This window comes from Neoarius graeffei, chromosome 12 (assembly GCF_027579695.1).
Source record: "Neoarius graeffei isolate fNeoGra1 chromosome 12, fNeoGra1.pri, whole genome shotgun sequence".
Classification (NCBI taxonomy): domain Eukaryota; kingdom Metazoa; phylum Chordata; class Actinopteri; order Siluriformes; family Ariidae; genus Neoarius; species Neoarius graeffei.
Window position 1 is genome coordinate 32,658,051 of NC_083580.1, and position 26,003 is coordinate 32,684,053.

General features: G+C 43.7%; 1 protein-coding gene across 5 annotated transcripts in view; it reads left to right on the forward strand.

The window, feature by feature from the left end:
* LOC132895332 (short transient receptor potential channel 5-like) overlaps positions 1–26,003 on the forward strand; it is a 244,748-nt gene that overhangs the window by 49,504 nt on the left and 169,241 nt on the right. For all 5 annotated transcript variants that reach the window (XM_060935791.1, XM_060935792.1, XM_060935794.1 and 2 more), the window contains one exon: positions 18,322–18,730. In XM_060935791.1, the coding sequence (XP_060791774.1) occupies positions 18,344–18,730 (387 nt within the window). In that variant the 5' untranslated portion in view covers positions 18,322–18,343. The remainder of the gene's footprint in view (positions 1–18,321; positions 18,731–26,003) is intronic.

Below are 26,003 nucleotides of genomic sequence, written 5' to 3' on the forward strand. Positions count from 1 at the left end.
GTGTTTTAACTCAAGTATTCACATGATCAGTATTAACAGGAACACTTATGGCTTATCCTGCCTTTTACCATAATGTTTAGCTGTGAAACACTTTTCAGCATGTGCTGATGTAAACATTTTAACTCCTTCCAGCATAAGTGCTTGGTAAACAATGAAACATTTTTCAGTGTATACTTAAGTAAACACATCTAGCATTGCAAAACAACAAAATAATGAAATAGTCATTTTAAAGTGTCTTTTCAGCAATCAACTGTTCTTCTCCTCCTTTCTACGAGGGATGGAGTGGACTACCCAAACTCTCCACCTGAGTGTGGGGACTATTCTGCCCCATAGCTTACTCAGGTCCTAAATCTATGAACAAGCAACGTTTTTCAAGTATGCTGAAGGCACCCTGATTCTGGTAGGAAGGTGTTTCTCAGACAGTGGAGTTTGCTGACTGCCATCTCGCTGTACCTCAGGTGTGACAGGAGTAGTCACTGTATCAGGAGCAGTATTTTCAGGTGTTGTCTCAGGTAAGTTAGGAGGTGTTTCAGGTTTTCCAGGAGTCGATGAGAGGTGGTATCTGTTTCTATGCAAGGTGCCCCTGGGTGTCTCGATGATGAACCTTGGTGTGCCTGCTGTAGACAAAACTGTCCCTCTTTCGAGCATATATTTGACCCGCATCTGGTGTGGCATGTCATGTGCTTGGTGTCTGCGATCATAGTTTTGTTGCTGTTTTTGTCTCTGCTCTGTTGTTTTCAGATTTTCCATGTCTGCAAATCTCAGGTTGAGCAGGGATGGAATGACACTAACAGTTTTTCTAAGTCTCCTCCCCATGAGGAGTTCTGCTGCACTGTATCCATTTTCCAGTGGTGCAGCATGGTAGGCCATGAGGGCAAGGTAAGGCTTGCTGGATGTCTTGAGAAGACAATTTCACAGCGTGGCACAGCGTGCTCAGCCTCCCCATTGCTCTGTGGGAAATGGGGACTGGATGTCACATGTTTGAGCTCCAATCCTGTGCAAACTTTCTGAAGGGCTCAGATGCAAACTGTGGCCTGTTGTCCAAGCACATTTCTTCTGGTATCCTGTGACATGCAAAGATCGACTTGAAGTGCTCAATCACTGTTTCTGATGTCGTGGATGTTAGTCTGGCCACTTCAAAGTATCTTGAGAAACAGTCCACAATGATTAGGTAATGCTTGTTTCCTGTCTGAAACAGATCTTCTCCTACAGTGGATGACAGCCTTGATGGGAACTCTGTAGGTAGCATCGTTTCTCTGAGATTTGTTCTCTCATGGTCACACATGTCACAGTTCTCTATCATTTTGCTCAGCTCTCTGCTGAGGCCCACCACTCCGAGTACCATGCCGAGTACTCTCCCTGTATTTGGAGATTCCCCGGTGGCCCTCATGCAGCTTGGACAGCATGTCTGCTCTGAGTGATGCTGGGATTACTATCCTACTGCCATACAGTAGCAGACCATTGTAGACTGTGAGCTCACCTGAGAATGGCAGATAGGACTGGAACACTCTTTCAATAGAGAACTTATCTGGCCATCCCTCCACACAGAATGTCTTCAGCTGTTGGAGAATGGTGTCATTGTCCTGATGTGCCTGTATTCCTCTGAGCCTCTTTTCTGTAGCTGGCAGGCTTGTAACCCTCTGTCTTGTTGCTGACAGGAGCTCTGGATAGCACATCTGCGGTTGCAATGTTTTTGCTGGCTACATGTGAAATGGTATAGGAGAATCTCATTAGTCTCATGAGCAGATGCTGTATGCAAGGTGGGAGTTCATCTAAACTCTTGGGGCCCAGCAGGACAACTAGAAGCTTGTGGTCAGTCTCAATATGGAAGCTTTTTTTTTTTTGTTATGGGCGCTGTGTGAGACGGCTGCCTCTTTTTTTTTTTTTGCTCCTCCTACTCAAGCGAGTAGGATGCTTCTTTGCTTTGCTCCTGCTTTCTTGATCTTTATTTCTATACTTTACTTTCTCATTTAATTTCCACTATTTTTTTCATTTTATTTTTCATCTTTATAAGCTTTTAATTTAATTTTAATTTAATTTCCACTTTTTTTAAATTTAATTTTTCATCTTTATAAGATAAGTTAGTTTTTAAAACAAAATGCCAGGGAGCAAAAAATCCTGCAGAAAATGCATGGAACTAGAACAGAGGATTTCTATTCTGGAATCAAAGATTGATGCTCTGCCAAAGATGGACGAATTAAAAGCGATATCTCAGGAAAGGAGTACAGAAACAGTGACTGAGAATGCAGAGATTGCACTCCGACAGACTGATGGCATTGCAGATCAAATGGATGAATTCATCAATCAAGCTGGGCAAAATGTGAGTACAGAAAACTGGCAAATGATGGGTGGCAAGCCCAAAAATAAAAACAGACCAGAATGACCAGTTTGTCACATGCCAGGAAAAGTTCAGAGTGTTTCACTACTTTTCCTCTAGCATTTTTCATGTCATTCATTTTCCATGTGGAAAAATGAGAAATGAAGCTGTGATGGGCATAGTTGGAGTCAGAGCAGATGACTAGTTGCCCAATGCCCACTTTGCTAGCTTGTTGCAAAGCAATGAGCACTGCTGCTATCTCTGCGTATTGGCTTGTCCTGGCTCCAATTTGGTACTGGTATTGTCCTTTCAGAGGGCCTACTGTCCAAACAATACCAACGCCGGCTCGCAGTTCATTCTCATGGCGAGAGGAACAACCATCTACGTAGACCATGGGAAGGTCTTTACACAAGTTATCATCATAGTAGTGGTGGTCTGATGGAAGGGAAGGTGTAGTTATGAGGACCGGATTCTCTCCTGTCTCCTGCCCGCAATCACAGTGCTGGCAGTTGGCTAAGCCTTGGCCCAATGCCATTTTATGGTTCTGGGCATACTTCACCTCAATGTCGTAGCCCTGTAAGGCCATCATCCATGCCACTATGCGGCTATTGGACACCCTTCCATTTCTTAGCCTCTGACTGTTTAAGAAAGAGACAGGTTGGTGAGATGTCTCTATCACCACTTTCTGACCACCAATGTAGCTGCGGAAATGTTCAACGGCCCAAACAGTGGTTAACAGGACTTTCTCGCAGTCTGAGAATTTAAGCTCCACACTACTAAGTGAACGGCTAGCATATGCGACGACTCACCTGTCCTTATCATACTGCTGTGATAAGGCAGCACTTAAGCAGTGAGTGGAGAAGCTGGCTTCAAGGTAAAATGCTTTGTCCTTGTCTGGATAAGCGAGGCAGGGGGTGGAGCACAACTTCTGCTTCATTTCTCTGAAAGCATGTTCTTGAGGACTGTCCCACTGAAATTCCTTATCCTTTCGGAGAAGCTCTGTGAGTGGTCTCACAATTTCTGCGTAGTCCTCAATAAACTGCCTGGAGTAATTGCAGATGCCTAGGAAGCTCCTAAGTTCTGACACATTAGTGGGTGCTTTAATGTCTTGGATGGCTTGGATTCTCCCTGACTGGGGTTCGATACCATCAGGCCCCACGAGTAGGCCAACGTATTCAACTTTTGTGCGACACCACTGTCCCTTAGTAATGGAGAGCTTGGCTCCAGCGTTAGCAAGCTGAGTAAGGACATGTCGAATCTTGATTAAATGAGCTTCGAACGTTTGCGATCTGATCAGGATGTCGTCAACATAAATCAAGTTTCCACGAGCAGCAGCATCACTCATAGCCTTGTCTAGGAATATGTTGAATTCCGCTGGTGAGTTGGAGTACCCAAAAGGGCATCGGTTCCAGGTAAACTGCTGATTTGCGAAGGAGAACGCTAGTTTATACTGGTCTTTAGGATCGACTTTCATTGTCCAGAATCCACTGGCCACGTCGGCGGTGGAGAAAAACTTAGCGTCTCTCACCTTGGCGAGCTCTTGGTCTAGATGGATCGTTGGCCACCTTGACAAGGGGACTTGCTTATTCAGCTGCCTGTAGTCAATGGTGAGGCGCCATTTGCCGTTAGGCTTCAGCACGGGCCACAAGGGAGAATTGTAGGAGGAATTACATTCTCGAATGATCTGCTTCTCCAGCAAAGTGTTTATGATCCCTTGGATAGAGTCATAAGCAGCTAAAGGGATTTTGTACTGGTGCACAAACGTTGGTTGTGCATCCGGGTCAGTGGGGATTCGTATGGTGTGAAGGTCGGTGACTCCGCAGTCATTAGAGTCCCGTGACCAAGTGTCCTTGAAATCATAGAACAATTGGCAGAGTTGTTGTCTTTGAGCATCCAAGGTTAGGCTATCAGCCTTAGTAAGCTGTTGTTGGACCTCCTGTTCGAACCCTGGGTATGGATCGCCTAATGAGGAATCTACAGCGTCTGACACAGGGGTGTTTTCACCCAGCTGAGAGGAGAGGGCATATACCATCATGCCCTCTGCTGTGTCAACTTTGGCCATGAAAACTTTGTCATCGCACAGCATGTCGTGTGGCTCGATACGAATCATGTTATTGGGGATGGTAAAGAAGGTGTTTCTACTGTCTTTTAGTCCGACCAAATAAAGAGGCAGTTCGCCTATGACTGGAATTGTTAGTTCAAAGTCATGGAATGATCTGTCTATCAGCAGACCTAGGGGGCGGTGAGCAGGCACAGTGAGAGGGGTGTTTGTCAAGTTTTGCACCAAGAGGTAAGACGAACGATGGTTCAGTTCAAGCAGAGGAGTGCCACAAACTGTTAGGTTACATTCCAGAAATAGGGGCAGAGGTTGGAAGAAAGCCTCTGAAGTTGGAAGCTCTTGACTCCTCAGAATGACCAACTTAAGGGAAAAACCGGCCATCCTAGCAGGAATAACAACGTCAAACTCACTAGCTACCTGGCATGCCTGAGGGATGGTCTGTCCTGAGCGCATGCGCTCAGGGTCAGCGAGGAGTGGGTGGTTGTTGATGTTGGCTTGAGTCCAGATTACCTGGTTTACCATGTCTATCTGGGCTCCTAGCCTAACCAGAATGTCTGCTCCAATGAAAAGTGGATTGGAGAGTTGAGGGACCACGCTCAAGAAATGGAGGAACTCTCTTGTTCTGATTGTCATGGTTACGGCACAGACGCCAACAGCCTTAACAGAGGTTTGGGGTTGTTCGGCAGAGAGAAGTCGGTGGCTCTTCTGCCCGAATACGGGGCAAGAACGGCTTTGACACAGCATGTCAAACAAGGTCTGGCTGATGGCTGATTTCTCAGATCAAAGCGTCATAGCTGCATTGGGGACCGTGGTCCCATTGACTCGCACTTCACCTGATAGGGTAGGGCAGTACATAGCTGAGGTTGAGTTGCTCAGGGAGCAAAGGAAAGAGGCATGATTTTCCAAAGAATTGTGGCCACTAGGGGGATTCACGATGTCAGGTGTTTCGACACCAGACTCGGTGTACAAAGACATGAACCGAAGTTCATTGGATATTTGGTCTCCCGTGGCGCTTGGTGTCTGCACTAATCTCATCGCAACGGGCTTGTTCATGTTTCGTGGGATCCAACGACTGTGGGGTCGTGATTTGGGCCCACAGTTGACTGCGACAACAATCAATGAGTGGCGCCAACCTATCGAGTAAGTCTTGGCCAATCAGTAGTTCTTCCATACCCACAGAGCAGATGTAAGTGGGATGTATGATTGACATGCCTTGGAATGTGAGTTTCAACCATGCCATTTTTGTTACTGGGGCTTTGTTTCGCGTGAAGCTGACCAAGTTTATGTTGCAGGGTTTGGTTGGGATAGGTTCACCCTGTGAGAGCCGTGTCTGAGAGATGGTGGTGAAGACTTTAGCACACATGAGCGTGATCTCCGATCCAGTATCTAGAAGGGCGTGGAGGGTGATTGTACCCTCGACCACCACGGGGGTGTAAATGCGCTTAGCGCTGCCCCTTCTAACTAGATCGCCTAAGAACTGCATCAGAGGTGCGTTTTGTGGGTTTGCCTTCACCACCGGGGGGGCTCTTCTTCCTGACCATCGCCCGCAGTTTCACAGAGATCTCCTCCCCATTTCACAAGATATACTCGCGGTTCCTGGGCTAGTCATGCCAGCGGGTGGTCTTCATCACCCTTCTTGGGCCCTTTTGTTTTATCTGTTGAGGGGTTTGGCCTCTTCTGTAACAGTCCCTTAATCTCAGCCAACTGGGCTTTTAAAGAATCCAGCTCTGAGTGGAGCTCACCAGGTTGGTCTGAGTCGCTGTGTCGGTTATTTCTACCCCTACGTTTGGAGCCACGGTCGGAGCACTCCTGCCGTTTCTGGCCAGAGCGGGGATTGTGATTTTGCTGCCAACCGCCTTGTTCCTTATGACCCTTTTCATGTGAGGGGCGGTTGCCATGGTCACTATGGCCTTGCCCTCGGTCCCTCCTGGCCTTACCTTGCCGATTCTTCTGCTTGCCCTGGTGATGGCCCGGCAAGGGGCGGTTCGGACCGGGATTCCTCTGGGTGGGTCCCCCTTTTGTAGCTTCACCCCCTTCTAGGGTTAGCGGGGACCTGTCTGCACCCTGGAGACTAAGGACTCTGGGTTCATCATCGTTCCTGTCTGTGGGTTTGACGATGGTCTCCCAGGTCATTTGGGCTAGTTGCCTAATTTCCCTCATCAAGTAGCAACCTTGTCAACATGTCAGTGTGACTTGAGTCCGCACACATGGATGGAGGTTGTGTAAGAAGAGGGATTTGAAGCCTCTGTCTTCTTCCAGGCCTGGTGCATTACTACCCTGGAAATAAGCAGTGCGTAGCCATCTATAATACTCACGAGGTGCCTCAGACCATTTTTGTCTGATGTGTATAGCACACAATGTCGCGGAGGTTTCATCCGTGTATGGCGCATATTCTTCCCTCATGTAATTGTGAAGTTTTGAATAACTATCGCGAACGTTTGGGGGTAGTGTCTCTAAAAAGGCACGAACGCTGCTACTGGAGGTTTTCCAGATCAACTTAAGTTTCTCTCGCGTTGTGGCTTTCGGCAGGTCCATCAGACATCTATTTCTCATAAATAGTCAGTTACGTTGGTTCTTTTATTGTCGGGATCGAATCGCTCAATATCTTTGGCAAGTAGGTCAATTTGCCGTATGTGGAGGGCTGGGTGCATGTCCTTGTGTGGCCTCCGTTCTCCTGAGTACTCACTATCTGAGCTACTCTGGAATTGCTCCCGTTCCGCATGAGAGTCGTAGTCTGATTCGTCCGAAGACAGATCAGGGATACTGTAGCACACCGACCTGGGTGTGCTATGGTTCTGGGCTCGGGATGAGCGCAGTATGGCTCCACCCTGGGTAAACGATGAAGGAGTCGTGTAGCGAGTTGATGGAGTTTGGCAGGATGTCTGGTTTTCGACCAGGTAATCCACGGTGTCCGGTTCGGACGCCACCTCTTGCTCTGAGCTTCGGCGCATTGTTGGTGGTCTTTCACGCCCCTCGCGCCTTCCTTGGGGGGTTTGCTCCTTGGCAGAACTTTTAGCAGCCTTTTCGGCTCTATCCAGTCTCTCAGCGCAGTCATCAAGGGAGCTTTTCAAAAGCTAACTCTCCCTATATAAATCATTAACATCGGCTGTCAGCTTGGCGGTGCTGGTGGTCAGCCTTTTAACCTGTCCGCAGAGGCATCTTATCTCTTGATCAGTATCCTGGAAGTGCAACAGGAATAGCTTACCTAGTGCCTCTTGGACACTAATAGTTGTTCTCTTTGGATCTCTCATATGTTTTATGGAGCTATCTATGTTAATCTGGCATTCACCCTGGCTCATGCTCCTAATGTTTGCTTTTTCGGAGGCAGAGCAGTGAATGAGGTCTGCGATGACGTCAAAGAGAGACACATCTTGAGCGTTGTCTTCAGCTTCTGAGACACAAGGGGATGCCATTTTGCTTAGGTTGGATATCACGTAACTAATTAATTAGTGAGTCAATTAATTAATTAATTATTATTTATTAATTAATATTAATCACGTAATTAATTAATCAGTTGATAAGGTTTGTTTTGTTTGGAAATGCTCTCTTATCCTAAGTTATGAATAGGTTATTAGTATTTGTGATATGGTTATCACACTACTGTTAACCGTTTAACACACCTGGGGATACACCTTGGCAATTGCTGAATCAAACTGATAGTTTATCTGTTGTTGCAACAATATTCAAGAAGTCACATCAATCTCCTCACACGGGGCACCAATTTAATATGTAGGTGCAATTAGTAATTAAGTGATCAATCTCATTAAATCAGTGTCATTAAATAATACCTTTAATTTTGATGCTTAATAATAAATTATCAAACAGCTAAATTATGGTATGTTCCAAATTATTATGATGACTTACCATATTACATAACTTATATGCACCTTGGAATTCTTTTGAGATTTGGGCAGCTTCAAAAGTATTGGGACAACAAAATAAACACACCCAGTTTCAATAATAATGGAATTTATTATAACAAAGATAAAATTGAATAATAACGGTTGAAATCTTCAGCAAACAGTGAGGTATATATGTGTGTGTGTGTTTGTTTGTGTGTGTGTATTAAAAGGAAATTAAACATTAAACATGAAACATGTAGTGTGGGTATAAAGGAAATTAAACATTAAACATGAAACATGTAGTGTGGGTATAAAGCCTTCTGGCCTACGACGAAGGGAGTTAGCTTTGGTTGCTAAGACAAAAGAATTAGCTTTGTGTTGCTAGCTAAGGCAAAGGAAGGTTAGCTAGCATGTGTTTGTGTGTGAAAGGTCTGGTGACCACGTGTTTCTAATGAGGCTTTTCCACTACCAATGCGGCTGAGTTGGGCTGAGCCGTGCGGTGCTGAGTTGGGCTGAGTCGAGCTGAGTGGGGCTGTTGGGGTTGCATTTCGACTACAACCGTGCTGAACCGTGCTGGCTGGAAGTGGGTGGACACATTGGGTGGAGTTAGTGAAAGTGGGTGGACGTCACGTGATGTCGTTAGGCGGCGCAAACAGTGACATCAGTGACCTTTTAAGCGGTAGTCTCACGACCCGGATAGTAAACAATAAACATGGAGGACATGGAGTCGTTAGTGTTGCTGGTCTTGGTGCTGTGGCTTGTTGTCACCGACAATGCCAACAGATACTGGCAAGAGCATATAGATGAGGCGAGGCGCATAAGGCTTCAGAAAGAGAATTCTTCTTCTTCCGGGTTTACAGTGTTTACAGATCCCAGCATGCTCGCGGGGCGTGTGTGGGCATGTGAGGACACTCCTCCTCACCAATCAGTGCACAGGGGAGTGTCTCCTCACGCCCCTAGCCCCACTCGGCTCGGTTTGGCTCACTTCAGCCCCACTCCAAAACCATGCGAGTTTTGGGTGCTGAGTAAGGCTGCTCTGCTCTTGCGTGCTGCTCTGAGGTAGTCGAAACGCAAGCCGTGTTGGGCTGAAGTGAGCTGAAATGAGCTGAAAAAGGGTAGTGGAAAAGGCCCATAAGTAAAAGAAGAGAGTTAGCTTTAGTTGCTAGCTAAGGTGTGTTATGAGGCCTATGGCCTAGCAAAAGAAAGGCTAGTGTGGGACGCTAACTGAGGTGTGTTTGACCACATGGTGAGGCCTATGGCCTAGCAAAAGAAAGGCTAGCATGGGACGCTAACTGAGGTGTGTTTGACCACATGGTGAGGCCTATGGCCTAACAAAAGAAAGGCTAGCATGGGAGGCTAACTGAGGTGTGTTTGACTACATGGTGAGGCCTATGGCCTAGCAACATGGTGCGGCCTAACAGTCCCTTGGAGACAATACAGTTATCTCTGGATGCTAATAAGATAGAAGAATTAGCCGTAGCAGCTAACCCACTAGCTTTATAACATTACCAAATTCACTGAAATCTTGATGAGGTCAAAATATGGGTAAAATAATGAAATTAAAGTGTTAGAAAAAAAGAGAGGGCATGCAAAACCTACTAAACAATTGAGAGATCAAAAATAGAACAAATGATAGAAACACAAAATCAGTGTGCACACTTAAACAGTCCCTGAGTTTAAATTCACACTAAGTCTCATCTCATCTCATTATCTGTAGCCGCTTTATCCTTCTACAGGGTCACAGGCAAGCTGGAGCCTATCCCAGCTGACTACGGGCGAAAGGCGGGGTACACCCTGGACAAGTTGCCAGGTCATCACAGGGCTGACACATAGACACAGACAACCATTCACACTCACATTCACACCTACGGTCAATTTAGAGTCACCAGTTAACCTAACCTGCATGTCTTTGGACTGTGGGGGAAACCGGAGCACCCAGAGGAAACCCACGCGGACACGGGGAGAACATGCAAACTCCACACAGAAAGGCCCTCGCCGGCCACGGGGCTCGAACCCGGACCTTCTTGCTGTGAGGCGACAGCGCTAACCACTACACCACCGTGCCGCCCTTCACACTAAGTAAATAAACTAATTCCTAAGACTAGTCTTTTTGCCCAAAATGCCAAGTCTTACTTCAGTATCTCGCCCTTTTGTAGGAAGCAGAGAATTCTTGGAGAGGTTGAGTTTCACAGGAGCTCATAAAGACTTCTGTGGGGAAACAGAGAAGTCTGGTCCGATGCTTCGTAGCTCACGGGAAGAAAACTCTGATTAAACAATGTGCACAGCTTTAGTTAGAAGGGGTCCAGCTGCTTCTTAACTACAAATTAAACTGCTTTGGGCTGCAGTTTCATACGTACTCATAAGGAATAACTAAAACCGGTTGTAACTTGACTGAGTTAAAAATCGCGTGTTTCCGGAGTCTACCGTGATCAAAGGTAAACAAAAAGAGAAATGCACTGAATCGTGGATCTTGCAAGAAAGAAGTCGTGGTTTCGGACAGTCCGATAAGCAGGTGCCTCCTTTTAGGTCTGTTCCCGTTTAGTTGCAGACGCCAAAGAGGGTATTATGGCGGATTTCCAGGTCCCTTATGGAGTCGTGGAGGATGTGATGTAGGTGATCCCTCCCAGGTGTGACGTAGGTCAACGCGGAAGTTGGCTGGGAGTTGTAGTCCTTAGATGGACTGTCGTAGTTCTTAGACAGTAGGTGGTGACTATACCTACAACTTAATTAAGGAGCTATGTGTGCACCTATTTAAGGACTGTGCTGATGCATGATCAATGAGAAGTATCACGATACATCAGTACGCATTACTGAGCCTTTCTACCTGTGTTTCTGATTTCCTGATTCCTGTGCCTGTTTCTTGTTCCCATTCTCGCTTTGGCTCTGATTTCCTGTTTGCGCCTCGCCCAACCCTGTGCTTGTCTCATGTTTTTGATCTAGCCTGCCATTTTGGATTGTTTGCCTGTGTGTGTTTTGCACTTTATTATTAAACTGAAACTTCTGCACTTACCTCGCATACCTGACAGAATACTTCACCCTACAATGGATGAAACAGAAGTTTTTCAATATGCATTCCACACCACTTCCGGGTTTCCATGTCTCAGCCCCTTGCCTCTTATTTCTGGCTGAAGTCTGACTGGAGTCCCCCGGCACCCTACTACAGAATATATCACCCTATGGGATTCAACATGCAGTGTGATGACTTCTATGAGGATCTCCAGGAGCCCAAGCCACCAGAACCCATCTCAGTAAGCTTTATCCTAATGTTTATTGATGGACGAGCATGCAGATGAGTGGATTACCTGATCTGAGTCAAGCACCCATGCCTTTGAAGCTCACAGACTTTTTTTTTTTTGCCATGCTCAAGTTCATTTTTGAATCATTGGAAAAGGATGTATCCCATGAAAATTTTTTTTGGGAGGGCAACCATTCCAATGGCCAACACAGCAGAGGAGGCTGTCGCTCCAGAGTTCCCTCCAGTGGCTGATGTAGAGACAGCAGAGGAGGCTGTTGTTCCTGAGCCCCTCCTAGAGGCTGTCTCTCCAGAGCTGGTTTCTCAGCCAGCATCTGAACCTGAACCAGTTCCACAGCCTGCATCAGAGCCAGTACCTGAATCAATGCCTGAACCAGAGTCTACATCAGAACCCATGCCTGAACCAGACCCAGCTCCAGTACCAGTGTTGGAGCCAGTGCCAGCTCCAGCATCAGTGCCAGCATCTGTTTCAATGCCAGTGTCTGCTCTAGGACCAGTGCCAGAGTTGGAGTCAGAGTCAGTGCCAGTGTGTGCTCCAGAACCAGTGTCAGAGTCAGTCAGAGTCAGCACCAGTGTCTGCTCCAGAACCAGTGCCAGCACCAGTGTCAGAGTCAGCTCCAGTACCAGAGCCTGCATCAGTGTCTACTCCAGAGCCAGTGCCCATGTCAGCTAGAGCATCAGAGCCAAAACCAGAGTTGGCGCCTGTGTCAGCTCCACTGCCTATGCCAGAGTCAAGGCCAGTGCCAGAACCTGTTCCGGAACCTGTGTTAGCTGAAGGTGTTGTCGTCCCGCCACTGTCCAGCTATGAAGGTATCTGCATCGTCCCGCCGCCTGGCTATGAAGATGTCTGCGTCGTCCCACCACTGCCCAGCTATGAAGATATCCCGCCACCCAGCCAGGACCATAGCAATGCACTGACAGAGCTCGAGCCATGCCTGAGTCCAGTCCAGAGTTCGAACTAGAGCCAAGTCCTGAGTCTAAGTCAGGTCCCGAGTCCAAGCTATGTCCAGAGTTCGAACTAGAGCTAAGTCCTGAGTCCAAGCCAAATCCTGAGTCTAAGTCTAGTCCTGAGTTTGAACTAGAGTCAAAGCCCAGCCCAGAACTCGAGTCATCCCCAGAACCCGAGTCCTCTACTGAGCCAGAGTCAAAGCTTGCTGTCTGCCTTGAGCCCAAGTCATCTCCAGAACTTGAACCCAGCCCTGAGTCCAAGTCAGATCCAGAGCTCAAGCCTGAGTTATCTCCTGAGCTGGAGCCAGAGTCCAGCCCAAAGCTCAAGTATCTCCAGAGCCTGAATCCAGCCCAGAGCTTGAGTTCACCTTCAGTCCTGGATTCAAGCCAAGTCCAAGACTCAAGTAAAGTCCTGAGTCTGAGCACAATTCCAGCCCAGAGCCCAAGTCAAGTCCTAAGCTCAAGCCCACTCTGAGTCAAGAATCCAAGTCTTGTCCTGAGCCTGAGCCCAAACCCCCACCGGAGTCAAGTATGATGTATTTTCACTCTCAGTGGGAGCTCTTTGGGAGGGGGTTCTGTCAGTCCTGCATGCTGTGGCACATGCACACAGGTGTGCCTCAGGCTGCGTGCTTGTTGAGTGGACTCCAGCACACATGCTGTTAACGATGTGCACCTGAACTTAATTAAGGAGCTATGTGTGGACCTATTTAAGGACTGTGTGCTGATGCATGATCAGTGCAAAGTATTACGATACATCAGTATGCATTACTGAACCTTTCTACCCATGTTTCTGATTTCCTGTTTCCTGATTCCTGTGCCTGTTTCTCATTCCCATTCTCGCTTTGCCTCTGATTTCCTGCTTGTGCCTCACCTGACCCTTTTCTTGTCTCACATTTTTGAGCTAGCCTGCAATTTTGGATTGCTTGTCTATGTGTGTTTTGCACTTTATTATTAAACTGAAACTTCTGCACTTACATCCGCCTACCTCGCGTACCTGACAACATGCATGTGTATGTTAATCAGGAAGACAGTGGAATAGCTGTAAATACAGCTTGCTCAGAAAATAAAAATGACAATCCAACCTGCTTAAAACCCAGATCCACACCTTGAGCTTAATAACTGCCCAACAGCAACACTGCTTTAAGCAAGACAAAAAAAAGGCAAGACCATCATCTGACATTAAAACAAAAAATGCCAACAATTTGTTGTGACTGACAATACAGTCCATCTCATAGGTCATGTGCATGCGTGTGTGAGCATGCGCACAAGTGTATGTATTCATGGATGTATGAATCTGCCCATGGAATCATGGTGGTTAAGCTAGTTAGTCAGTGAAGCTCCATCTGACACGCTAGCAAAATCTTTTCAAACTCAAAATCATACTGGGTAGCTAACATTACTAGAAAAGAAAGATTTCTACATTTTGTTTATTCGGCAAGATTATGCTACAACATTCCTGAAAACACTTCAGATAAGTTAATGTTATTCATGCTATCGTAACTCTGTTTTTACATGCTAACTAATGGTGTCCAAGTTAACTAGCTATGTGTTAACATTATCCATGGACAAGGCGATGGCAACTAAGCAGGCAAATCCATAGAAAGTCATTTGACTAGCCAGACTGCATAGCTATTGAAACATTATCGCTAGCTCTAAAAGCAGAGACAACTTCATTGCAAGCTTTCTCTTGGAATAAAATGTTTACATACCTCAATATGCTTCTGCAGGTCAGATGGCGAGTTTTTGTTGGCTGTGATGTGCTCCATTTTAGGCAAACAAAGCAAACAATTAAAATTAAATGAATCTTTAATCCCAGAAAACTGAAACATGGGTTCTAGGCCTGTCCCTGGGGGCATGCATTCCCCAGAAGTACTGCCTCCTTCCATTCTGCCATCAACTGATCATGTTAAATAATGCAGTGGAGAAATCATTGAACTTGATTTTATACAGTCTATGGATGAGATGCGACCCTAGTGATTACTGATAGGTTATCTCAGTGTCACCTGCAAAAAAACCCAATCACATTTTAGAAAAGAAAAGAAAAAAAATCCACTTTCAAAGCCACTTCATAGTAACAAGTAATGAGGACCTTGATAGAAATCTAGTGGAGTAAAAAGTATGATATTTGTCTTTCAAATGTAGTGAAGTTAAAGTCATAAGTTGCCAAAAAAATTAATACTCAAGTAAAGTACAGTTACTCAAAAAGTGTACTTAAGTACTCAAGTAAATGTACTTCATTACAATGCAAAAGTTGCATCTTCATGAACAACAGAGTCTTTTGTTAAAGCTGTTAATGTCGCACGCCCTCGAAAAGCACACAAATTAGCCTGTAGTCTAAATATTCCCTTGAAGCAGGCATACTTTGATTATAAAGACATGATAGGAGAAGATGCAAAGTCTTTTGAAAAATGGTGTTCTGATAAAGTATCCACAGTACCCCAGTTCCATTTCTGGTACATTACCAAATATAACAGAACTGTTATATTTGAGCGATCTTTAAGAGATACAAGCTTTTCAAGCTATGTCAATGCCCTTACTAGTTGTAGTATGATTCCTTGGTTCTTCACCTTGGACTACCCAAATTATGCAAGATGGCTGCCAATCCACTTGAGTAACATGCATTTGCTGAAAAACAACCAGCCAGACATCATAAATTTTGCTAGAAGTGAATTTACAGTACGCAAGACTGAAAGAAAGTTTTCTGTACTTGCAATCAATCAGGCACATGAACAAAATAACAATGTTATTAAAGGAGATGGTGGTGCTGTGGATTTGATGGAAAATCAAAGCACACTTAGATGCTGGATGGTCTCAGGCTCAGAGATCACAAGAACCATTGATGAGTTTGAAAGTTCCATGAAGATCAACAGCAACTGTGATCAGAGTAATTACAAACATCACAAAGCGCATGAAAGTATCCAGATAAACTTCTTTAAAAATACTAGCACACTTGTTGCAACCATTCAAGACATGGGCAACCCCTTTTCTGAAGAAGGCAATGATCTTTATGCTCTTGACAGTAAAAATGTTGCTGCACCCAAGGTTATCACTATGTTCAGAAGTGCCAAAGCAATAGCAAAAATAAAGCCTTTTGTTGAAGAACATCTGAAGATGCCTCTGATGGAGCCAATCAAATGCAACAATTTGCATTTGTTTAGTTCCCCCATAAACAAGACACATGATAAGACAAAGCAAACAGATATCAAGTTTGAAGAATGACTGTGCACTGTTTTCTAGGCTTTATATTTCATGCCAAATCAAGAATGGAAATATGGAAGAGTTCTTTAGCCATGAAAATCAGCCATGCCCTCCATCCATTTCTGATCTTGGGAAGCTGTACAATGTTATTAAAGGTGATGGTGGTACAGTGGATTTGACAGAAAATCAAAGCGCACTTAGAAGTTAGATGGTCTCAGGCTCAGAGATCACAAGAACCACTGATGAGTTTGAAAGTTCCATGAAGATCAACAGCAACTTGAAGATCAGACCAAGCAACAAGTCTGAGCTTATTACCTGCCTACAAGAACATAACAAACCAAATACTACATGACCTGAAGGAATAGGGTTCATCGTCCTTGATGGAGCCGCAGGTGTCAGTATGGTAAAACCTGGTCCTGGAGTGAAAACATTCACTGATTATGCACAACAACCATTTCTACCTCATATTAGAGGTATATTGCAGTATGCCAATCATGTCGACATAGTGTGGGATACCTATGTGCCCACTAGTTTGAAGGCTAGCACAAGAATGAAAAGAGGTTCAGGTGTAAGGAAGAAAGTGGAAGACATAACTGAAATCCCACGGAACTGGCAAGTCTTTCTGCAAAATGATGACACCAAATAAAAACTATTTGAGTTTTTAGCTAAAGCAGTTTCATCAGAGTCAAGAGAAAAGGTGGTGATGACAACATGCGGTCCAAATGTTCTTTGTAATCAAGAAACATCTGACACTACCTTGGTTGAACCATGCAATCATGAAGAGGCTGATACAAGGATTTTTGTTCATGTTTCTGATGGAGTTAATAAGGAAATGAAGATGATCATGATCCACACAGTCGATGCTGATGTACTAGTATTTGTACACTATATACAAGAACAGCAACTACATGAAACAATCAAGTTGACAGTAGCTTTTAGTACTGGAACAAATTTTTGCTACATTGCTGCTCATGCAATATCACAGTCTTGGGAGCAAAATGGCCAAATTCCTACCTTTTTTTCATGCATTCACAGGGTGTGAAACAGTATCCTGCTTTGGCGGTAGAGGCAAGAGAACAGCTTGGATGAAGTCACAAATGTATCCTAAAGTAACTAGACCATCTGTCAAACTAAGCAACAGTCCTGGCATGGTATCAGTAGAAAACTTGGAACTTTTGGAACGAGTTACTGTTCTTTTCTACCATGAACCAAGCTTGAAGACCCACATGAATGATGCAAGACAACAGCTGTTTGCCCAAAAAGGAAGAACATTTGATAACATTCCACCAACACAGGCTGCACTTCAACAGCACATCAAGAGACCTGCCTACCAAGGTGGGCACTGCCGGGGTCAAGTCCTGAATTGGATGCAACAACTTCCAAGTCCTGCTGATTGGGGGTGGTGATCTGTTGATGGGGTGGCATGGTGGTGTAGTGGTTAGCACTGTCACCTCACAGCAAGAAGGTTCTGGATTCAAGCCCAGTGGCCAACAGAGGCCTTTCTGTGTGGAGTTTGCATGTTCTGTCCATGTGGGTTTCCTCTGGATGCTCCAGTTTCCCTCACAGTCCAAAGACAGGTTAAGCTAATTGATGGCTCTAAATTAACCATAGGTATGAGTGTGAGCATGAATGGTTGTTTGTCTCTATGTGTCAGCCCTATGATGATCTGGCGACTTGTCCAGGGCAAACCCCCCCTCTTGCCCATAGTTAGTTGGGATAGGCTCCAGCTTGCCCATGACCCTGCACAGGATAAGTGGCTACAGATAATGGATGGATGGATGGATTAGCAGATGGTTCTTGGGAGCCCATTTGGTTGATGTTACCAGATGTAACTGCCAGTTGCAGTGAACTCCATCCATCCATTATCCATAACCACTTATCCTGTGCAGGGTCGCGGGCAAGCTGGAGCCTATCCCAGAGGTGGGGTACACCCTGGACAAGTCATCAAATCATCACAGGGCTGACACATAGAGACAAACAACCATTCACACCTATGGTCAATTTAGACCCACCAATTAAATGGAAATGCAGTGAAAGTGAAACAGGGCCCCAGTCTATTGCACTGCATGTCACCACACTCTTTTGATGTCAAAATTCAATTGAAAATGCAATCTCAAATTTGCATTGCATTTGAATAATGAATCCAAAAAGCTTCCATACATTTAGCTCCACAGAGCTCTACATAGTTATTGCACACAGTGGTCATAAATGGGAACTGCAACAAGTACTAATAGAGGCCCTTAGGGGCAGGAATCATGCTACTTCATGCTCAATCCATGAATGTTTGTAATAGAGGAAAGGAAGCAGACAGGACAGTTAATGATAAGGTTGCCAGGTGTCCATTTCAATGTGAAATTTGGCTGGTTTATAGCAAATAATTGAAATTCTAAGTGTAGGCAAGAAAGTATAAATGCAGACAGAGTGTGTATGATGAATAATTTAAAACTCATGGACAATATATTGTTCAAATGTATTGAAATTTAATATGGTCTTCATTTTATTTTTCCCAGCTTCATGTGCATGGCAGTATCTGTTGATCATGAGTCTGCATGAACCCAAAAGATTTGGGTAGTACAATCTGTAATATTGATTGCTAAAGAAACATCTGCTTATTTAGCAGTCAAATTGTAGTTGAAATCCTTGATTTTTTTATTCATCACAGAGTCCTGAAATGTAACAGATACTATATTTTATTTCTGTCTAGCTTGTTGAGATCTCAAGCTCTCATGAACCCTATGGCACAGCTGTATTACAAGAAGGCGAGCTATTCGCCATACCGTGATCGGATACCACTGCAGATTGTGCGGGCTGAGGCTGAACTGTCAGCAGAGGAGCGTGCCTACCTAAGCGCAGTGGAGAAGGGGGACTATGCAGGTGTAAAGATGGCGCTTGAACAGGCAGAGATCTATTACAATATTAATGTTAACTGCCTGGACCCACTAGGACGCAGTGCCCTTCTAATTGCCATTGAGAATGAGAATCTGGAGATAATGGAGCTGCTGCTGAATCATGGTGTGCATGTGGGAGATGCTCTGCTTTATGCCATCCGCAAGGAGGTGGTGGGTGCAGTGGAGCTGCTGCTATCCTACAAGAAACCAAGTGGTGAAAAACAGGCAAGTGACAACATGTCTATTTTAAAAAATATGAATAGTGATTGCCTGTGTTCCAGTGCAGCTGGATTTGGTCTTAACAACATAAAAAAGAGACACTGTCCTTGAAAAAGCTGAGCTTATATATGTTGCCAGTCTCAGAGAGCAAAAGAAGAAAATTAAGAAACTGTTACCTGAATCAGTACCTTAACTATAAATGTAAAATTTATCCAGTTAAGCTTTTTTCTTTTCCATGAAAGTGGATAGTGCTCTTTGAGGGTGCTTTCAAATTTACATTTTTCCAACAATGAATAAAATAAATTTTCTCATATGCCCTTTGCCATTTCACCTTCAGACTTTTTTTTTCTTCATTTAAATCTGTGTTTTGCAAACTGGTCTGAACTCAACTGTCACAAATCTGTACATTTACCCCAATTTGCATAAGACAAACACAATAAAAGATTCTATGAAACTTCCTAAATCAGTTAGCCTGCATTCTTGTTTGCCCAAAATGTTCTGTCACAAAACTCTACCAAAAAGATTCCAAAAAGCATGTGTGTCATAAAGTAGCCTTTGAAGTTGCTCTAAAATGGTAACTACCATGGACACTGTCTCAGTATTCATAAATCAAAAGGGCACAGTGCTGAACAATCAAGTCTATTTAATATAGTATATTGAATCTTCCACTTTCAAAACAATAACATGTACACACTGTTTGCAACAGGTGCAGTGCAGAAGCATTCAGTACATGTCTTATTTGTTATCCAGTCATGTGGCAGAAGCCCAATGCATAAAATCATGCAGATACAGGTTAAGAGCTTCAGTTAACATCTTGCTGATAAGAGAGGTCAGAAGATAATGGACAGAGGATCTAACAACTCATAAAATCACTCTTTACAACAACGGTGAGCAGAAAAGCATCTCTGCATGCACAAAACATCAAATCTTGAGCTGGATGGGCTATAACAGCAGAAGACCACAACAGCTTCCACTCCTGTTAGCCAAGAACAGGAATCTGAGGCTATCATGGGCTCAGGCTCACTCAAACTAGACAGTTGAAGATGAAAAAATAAAATCACCTGCTCTTTTTCCAGTGTTCAGCTGTCCAGTTTTGGTTAGTCTGTGTCTATGATGGCCTCAGATTCTTGTTCTTGGCTGACAGGAGTGCAGCCTGATGTGGTCTTCTGCTGTTGTAGCTCATCAACCTCAAGATTTGATTTACATCCTGAGATGCTTTTCTCTTCACCATGGTTTTAAAGTGTGTTTATTTGTTACTATAGACTTCCTGCCAACTAAGACCAGTCTGTGGTGGGTTTCCCAAGAGCGTCTTAATGCTAAGAGCATCTTAACTAGGAGAGAGTGTTCATTGTGCTTTTTGTTCAATCATTTAATAATGATCTTTGCGCTGCGATGCTTTTGGGAAACTCAGCACTGGTCATTCTCCTCTTTTCTTTCTCATCAACAAAGTGTTTCAGCCTACAGACCCTCTGCGCAGTGAATGTCTTTTGTTTTTCACACTATTCTGTTAAACTCTACAGACTGTTGTCTGTGAAAATCCCAGGAGATAAGCAGTTTCTGAAATACTCAAACCAGCTCATCTGGCACTGACAACCATACCACAGTTAAAGTCATAGAGATTAAATTTTTTCTTTGTTCTGATGTTTGATATGGACATTAACTGAAGCTCTTGACCTGTATCAGTATTTTTATTTTCTTTAATTAATTTATTTATTAATTTATTTTGCATTGCGCTGCTGTCACATGATTGTCACACAAGATTGGTTGATTAGGTAACTGCATGAATATGCAGGTGTACAGGTGTTTGTAATAAAGTGAATGGTGATACACTACTGGTCAAAAATTTGGGGTAACCCAGAAAATTTCACATTTTTCATGAAAACTCCTATTTTTATTCATCACATAAGCTGTAAAATGAACAGAAAATATAGTCAAGACATTGAAAAGGTTAAAAATAATGATTTTTGGGGTGGCATGGTGGTGTAGTGGTTAGCGCTGTCACCTCACAGCAAGAAGGTCTGGATTCTAGCCCCGTGGCCGGTGAGGGCCTTTCTGAGCGGAGTTTGCATGTTCTCCCCGTGCCTGCGTGGGTTTCCTCCGGGTGCTCCGGTTTCCCCCACAGTCCAAAGACATGCAGGTTAGGTTAACTGGTGAGTCTAATGGCCCTTTTCCACTACCCTTTTTCAGCTCACTTCAGCTCGCTTCAGCTCACTTCAGCCCGACACGGCTCGCATTTCGACTACCAAAAACCAGCACGACTCAGCTCGTTTCAGCCCTGCTTAGCCCCTAAAACTCGCACCGTTTTGGAGTGGGGCTGAAGCGAGCCAAACCGTGCCGAGTGAGGCTGGGGGCGTGAGCAGACACTCCCCTGTGCACTGATTGGTGAGGAGGAGTGTCCTCACATGCCCACACACGCCCCGCGAGCGCGCTGGGATCTGTAAACACCGTAAACCCGGAAGAAGGAGAATTACGAATTACGAGAATTTCTGAAGCCTTATGCGCCTCGCCTCATCTATACGCTCTTGCCAGTATCTGTTGGCGTTGTCGGTGACAACAAGCCGCAGCACCAAGACCAGCAACACTAACGACTCCATGTCCTCCATGTTTATTGTTTACTATTCGGGTCGTGAGACTACTGCTTAAAAGATCACTGAATCAGTGACATACAGAGCATCGTGGACGAGTTCGCGGAGCGCAAGGCTCGTCGTATGCCCTTCAAATAATGCGCGCAGTAGGCTATTGATGTTTTATTATGAGCCATGTACAGTATGTCGCCGAATGTTTTTTTGTTTCTGAGTTACATGTTCGTTTGAAGGACTTAATGTACAAAATAACATAGTTGCACCCCGTAGTGTTGAAATTGGTAAACACAGTGCATTCAGTGAGGTTTGCACCGCCCTCCTTTTATTTCTGACTCTTCCTGTCACCGTTGCAACCTCTGAGCGCTCATTCGTATGCCCTTCAAATAATGTGCGCAGTATAGGCTATTGATGTTTTATTATGAGCCATGTACAGTATCCTAATGTTTTTTGTTTCTGAGTTACATGTTCGTTTGAAGGACTTGATGTACTAAATAACATAGTTGCACCCGGTAGTGTTGAAATTGGTAAACACCGCAGTTGCGGACATTTTGTAGCCTAAAATGATGTTATGATAAGCTTTAATAAAGGGCCCGGTCATTTGCCCCGCCCCCGGCCCGGCTCTGACTTGTTCCGCCACTGTCACTGATGTCACTGTTTGCGCTGCTTAACGACATCACATGACGTCCACCCACTTTCGCTAACTCCACCCAATGTGTCCACCCACTTCCAGCCAGCACGGTTCAGCGCGGTTGTAGTCGAAATGCAACTCCAACAGCCCCGCTCAGCCCGACTCAGCTTGACTCGGCACGGCACGGCTCAGCCGCGTTTGTAGTGGAAAAGCGGCATAAATTGACTGTAGGTGTGAATGGTTGTCTGTGTCTATGTGTCAGCCCTGTGATGACCTGACGACTTGTCCAGGGTGTACCCCGCCTTTTGCCTGTAGTCAGCTGGGATAGGCTCCAGCTTGCCTGCAACCCTGTAGAACAGGATAAAGCGGCTAGAGATAATGAGATGAGATAATGATTTTTGCTTGAAAGAATAATTTTGTCATTCAAATTTTGCTTTTGGGCAGCACAGTGGTGCAGTGATTATACTGTTGCCTCATAGCAAGAAGTTTCTGGGTTTGAACCTCAGAGTTGACTGGGGCCTTGCGATGTGGAGTTTGGATGTTCTCCTTGTGCCTGCCTTGGTTTCCTCCCACAGGTCAAAGACGTGGATTAGGTTAATTCACTACTATAAATTGTCCATAGGTGTGAGTGTGAATGGTTGTTTGTCTTTGTGTTAACCCTGCGACAGAGTGGCGTCTGTCCACAGCTTGGCATTGCAAAATGGAGTGAGAGACTTTCTTGTTCAAGATTCCTTTTATCAAGTACAAATCTCCCACTTTAGCACCACCAAAACACCCCCAGAGCATCACTTTTCCTCCAGCATTCTAGACAGATGACGTCAAGCACTCCTCGTGTATCTTTTCAGATTTTCTGGGTCACACAAATGTTCTTATTTATGTTCCAAACACCTCAAACTTAGATTAATCTATCCATAATGCCTTTTTCCCAATTTCCTCTGTCCAGTGAATTTCACATTTTCACGTGTTCTTTGGCCCAATTTAATCTCTTCCTTTTATTGGCCAGTCAGATATGTTTTTTTTTTCTTTGCAACGCTACCTAGAAGGCCAGCATCCTGGAGTTGCCTCTTGATGCTGAAACTGGTATTTTGTGGGTACCATTCAATGAAGCTGCCAGTTGAGGACCTGGGAGATATCTATATTTCAAACAAGAAACTCTGATGTATTTGTCCTCTTGCTCAGTTGTGCACTGAGGCTTCCCACTTCTCTTTTTAGCCTGGTTAGAGCCAAGTTATGCTGTTCTTTGAAGAGAGTAATACATACTGTTGTATGAAATTGTCAGTCTCTAGGCAATTTGTCACATGGAATAGCCTTCCTTTCTTAGAATAGGAATAGACTGATGAGTTTGAGAAGAGAATTTATTTTTTCTGGCCATTTTATAATTGAACCCACAAATGCTGATGCTCCAGATACTCACCATTTTTATTGCTTCTTTAATCAGCACAGCGTTTTTCAGCTGTGCTAACATAATTGCAACCAGGTTTTCAAATGATCATTTAGCCTTTTAACATCATTAACCTGGATTAAAAATAATCAGGTTCCATACATAATAGTCATTTACAACATTAACAATGTCTAGATTGTATTTTTGATCAATTTAATGCTAAATGAAAAAGCATGCTTTTCTTTCAAAACCAAGGGAGTTTCTAAGTGACCCAAAACTTTTGAACAGTAGTGTGTCTATACAGTATGTATATGAAAGCCACTAAAAAAAACCCATAGATTTTACCAATATATTTTACAACCATGATTCCAAAAAAGTTGAATCCAGAACCTTCTTGCTGTGAGGCAACAGTGCAACCCACTGCACCATTGCGCTGCTGTAAACATACACTTACTCTGAATTTGATGCCTACAATATATTCCAAAAAAGTTGGGACAGAGGCATGTTTACCATTGTGTTCCATCACCTTTTCTTTTAACAACACTCAGTAAGTATTTGGGAACTGAGGACAATAGTTGATGAAATTTGAATGTAAAATTCTTTCCCATTCTTTCTTGATATACAACTTCAGTTGCTCAATAGTCCAGGGTCTCCACTGTCATATTTTATGCTTTGTAATGTGCCACACAGTTTGAACAGGAAGCAGGCAGGCCAGTTTATCACCCGCACTCTTGTACTGCAAAGCCACACTGTTGAAACACATGCAGAACGTGGCTTGGCATTGTCTAGCTAGAATAAGCATGGACATCCCAGAAAAAGTCCCTGTATGATTGAAACAATCATCACAGTTCTTAATGCAGTGTCACTTGAGGGATCAAAGGTCACAGGCGTTCAATGTTAGTTTTTGGCCTTGCCTATTATGTGCAGAAATTTCTCTGGATTCACTGAAGCATTTGATGATGATATGAATTGTCAGTGGTGAAATCCCTAAATTTCTTGCAATTGTACACTGAGAAACATTGTTCTTAAACTGTTGGACTATTTGCCCATGCAGTTTTTCACAAAGTGGTGAACCTCACCCCATCCTTGCTTGTCAGTGACTGAGCCTTTCCAATTACCAATTAACTTGCTCACCTGTAGAATGTTCCAAAGAGGTGGGGTTTTTTTTCAGTATTCCACAACTTTCGCAGTCTTTTGTTGCCCCGTCCCAACTTTTTTTGGAACGTGCTGCAGGCAGCAAATTTAGAAAGAGTGTATATTTACAAAAAAAAAAGTTTATCAGTTTGAACATTTAAATGTCTTTGTATTGTATTCAATTGAATATTGGTTAAAAATTATTTGCAAATCATTACATTTTGTTTTTATTTATTTTTTACAGTGTCCCAACTTTTTTGGAATTGGGGTTATATTTACCCTGTTTTCCAATATTAATTAGTTGAATAACTTTGTTTCCTTAGGATCTCAAGTTGTGTCACAAGATAACAATTTGTGTTTAATGAGATAATGGTATATTATATGGCGAAATATTTGGACACCTGACCATATTGTGGACATCACACTCATATATGGGCCTTCCCCAAACTGTTGCCCACTGTTGTCTAGAACATGGGTTCTCAACCTTTTCTGCTTCAAGGCCCACCTATTCATACTTGTACCACGTCGGGGCCCATTAAAAAAGATCCCCAATTATTTTGGCTTATCTATTCTATTAGAATCTAATAATGTACTGTAAAGTGTATTAATGGGATGCAACATCACTCCCTGTTACAGATGAGAATTTAAATAAATGCAATAAAAACAAATTTTTGGATTGTAGCTATTGTATTTAAAACTGTATGGATGTGCCAGAAGCCAAACCATGCATGCAGGGCATTCTCAGTCAATGATCTAAAAGTGGAGTCTGGTCCATTAACACAAGAACTTATTGCCATGTTTGTGTACAGCAAACAAACAAGTTATGAAAACCAAGAAATACACTCAAAAGAAGTGGATATACAAACCACTCAGTGGAACAGATCCTTACACACGAACAAAGAAGGATTTTTCCTGTGAAAGAAAACTTTACAAGCTAAATTTGATGAGTAGAATACATTTTGATCCTATTTTAGCCATAACTAAATACAAAGACAATAGTTATGCATACTATTTGTATTAATTAACTTAATGTGAAGATAATTAACAGATAACAGATTTTAAGGGTTTTTTTAAGATTGTGGATATTTTTAGTTTTTTGTATTTGGAATTATTTGTATCTGTACATGCATGACCCCACCTGCTCTGCTGATCAACTTATTGTGTTTAAATAAAGTCATTCATTCATTATGAGTTGGAAAATTATCCATCCGTTGAGTGTTCCAACATCTCAGACTACCTGGTGCTGCAGACATCACTCTACACGGACAAACAGATGAGAACCTGGAAGATCTTGGAGGCATACAATGTTTTATGTGACTGGGTTAAAGATCTGGGGATCAGGACACTACAAGGTAAATCCTGTGTCATTTTTGCCTGGGTAAATAGGAGTTTCTGGGCTTTTTGTCCTTGTCTTTACGATGGTTGCTAGGACACTACAAGTTTTGGTATCGGGTGTTAACAAACCACAGCCACTCAATTCCCAATCCTCCATGCTCTTCTCTTCCATCAAGTATCACAAATCCATAGAATTTACCCAAAACATCTCTCTCTCTC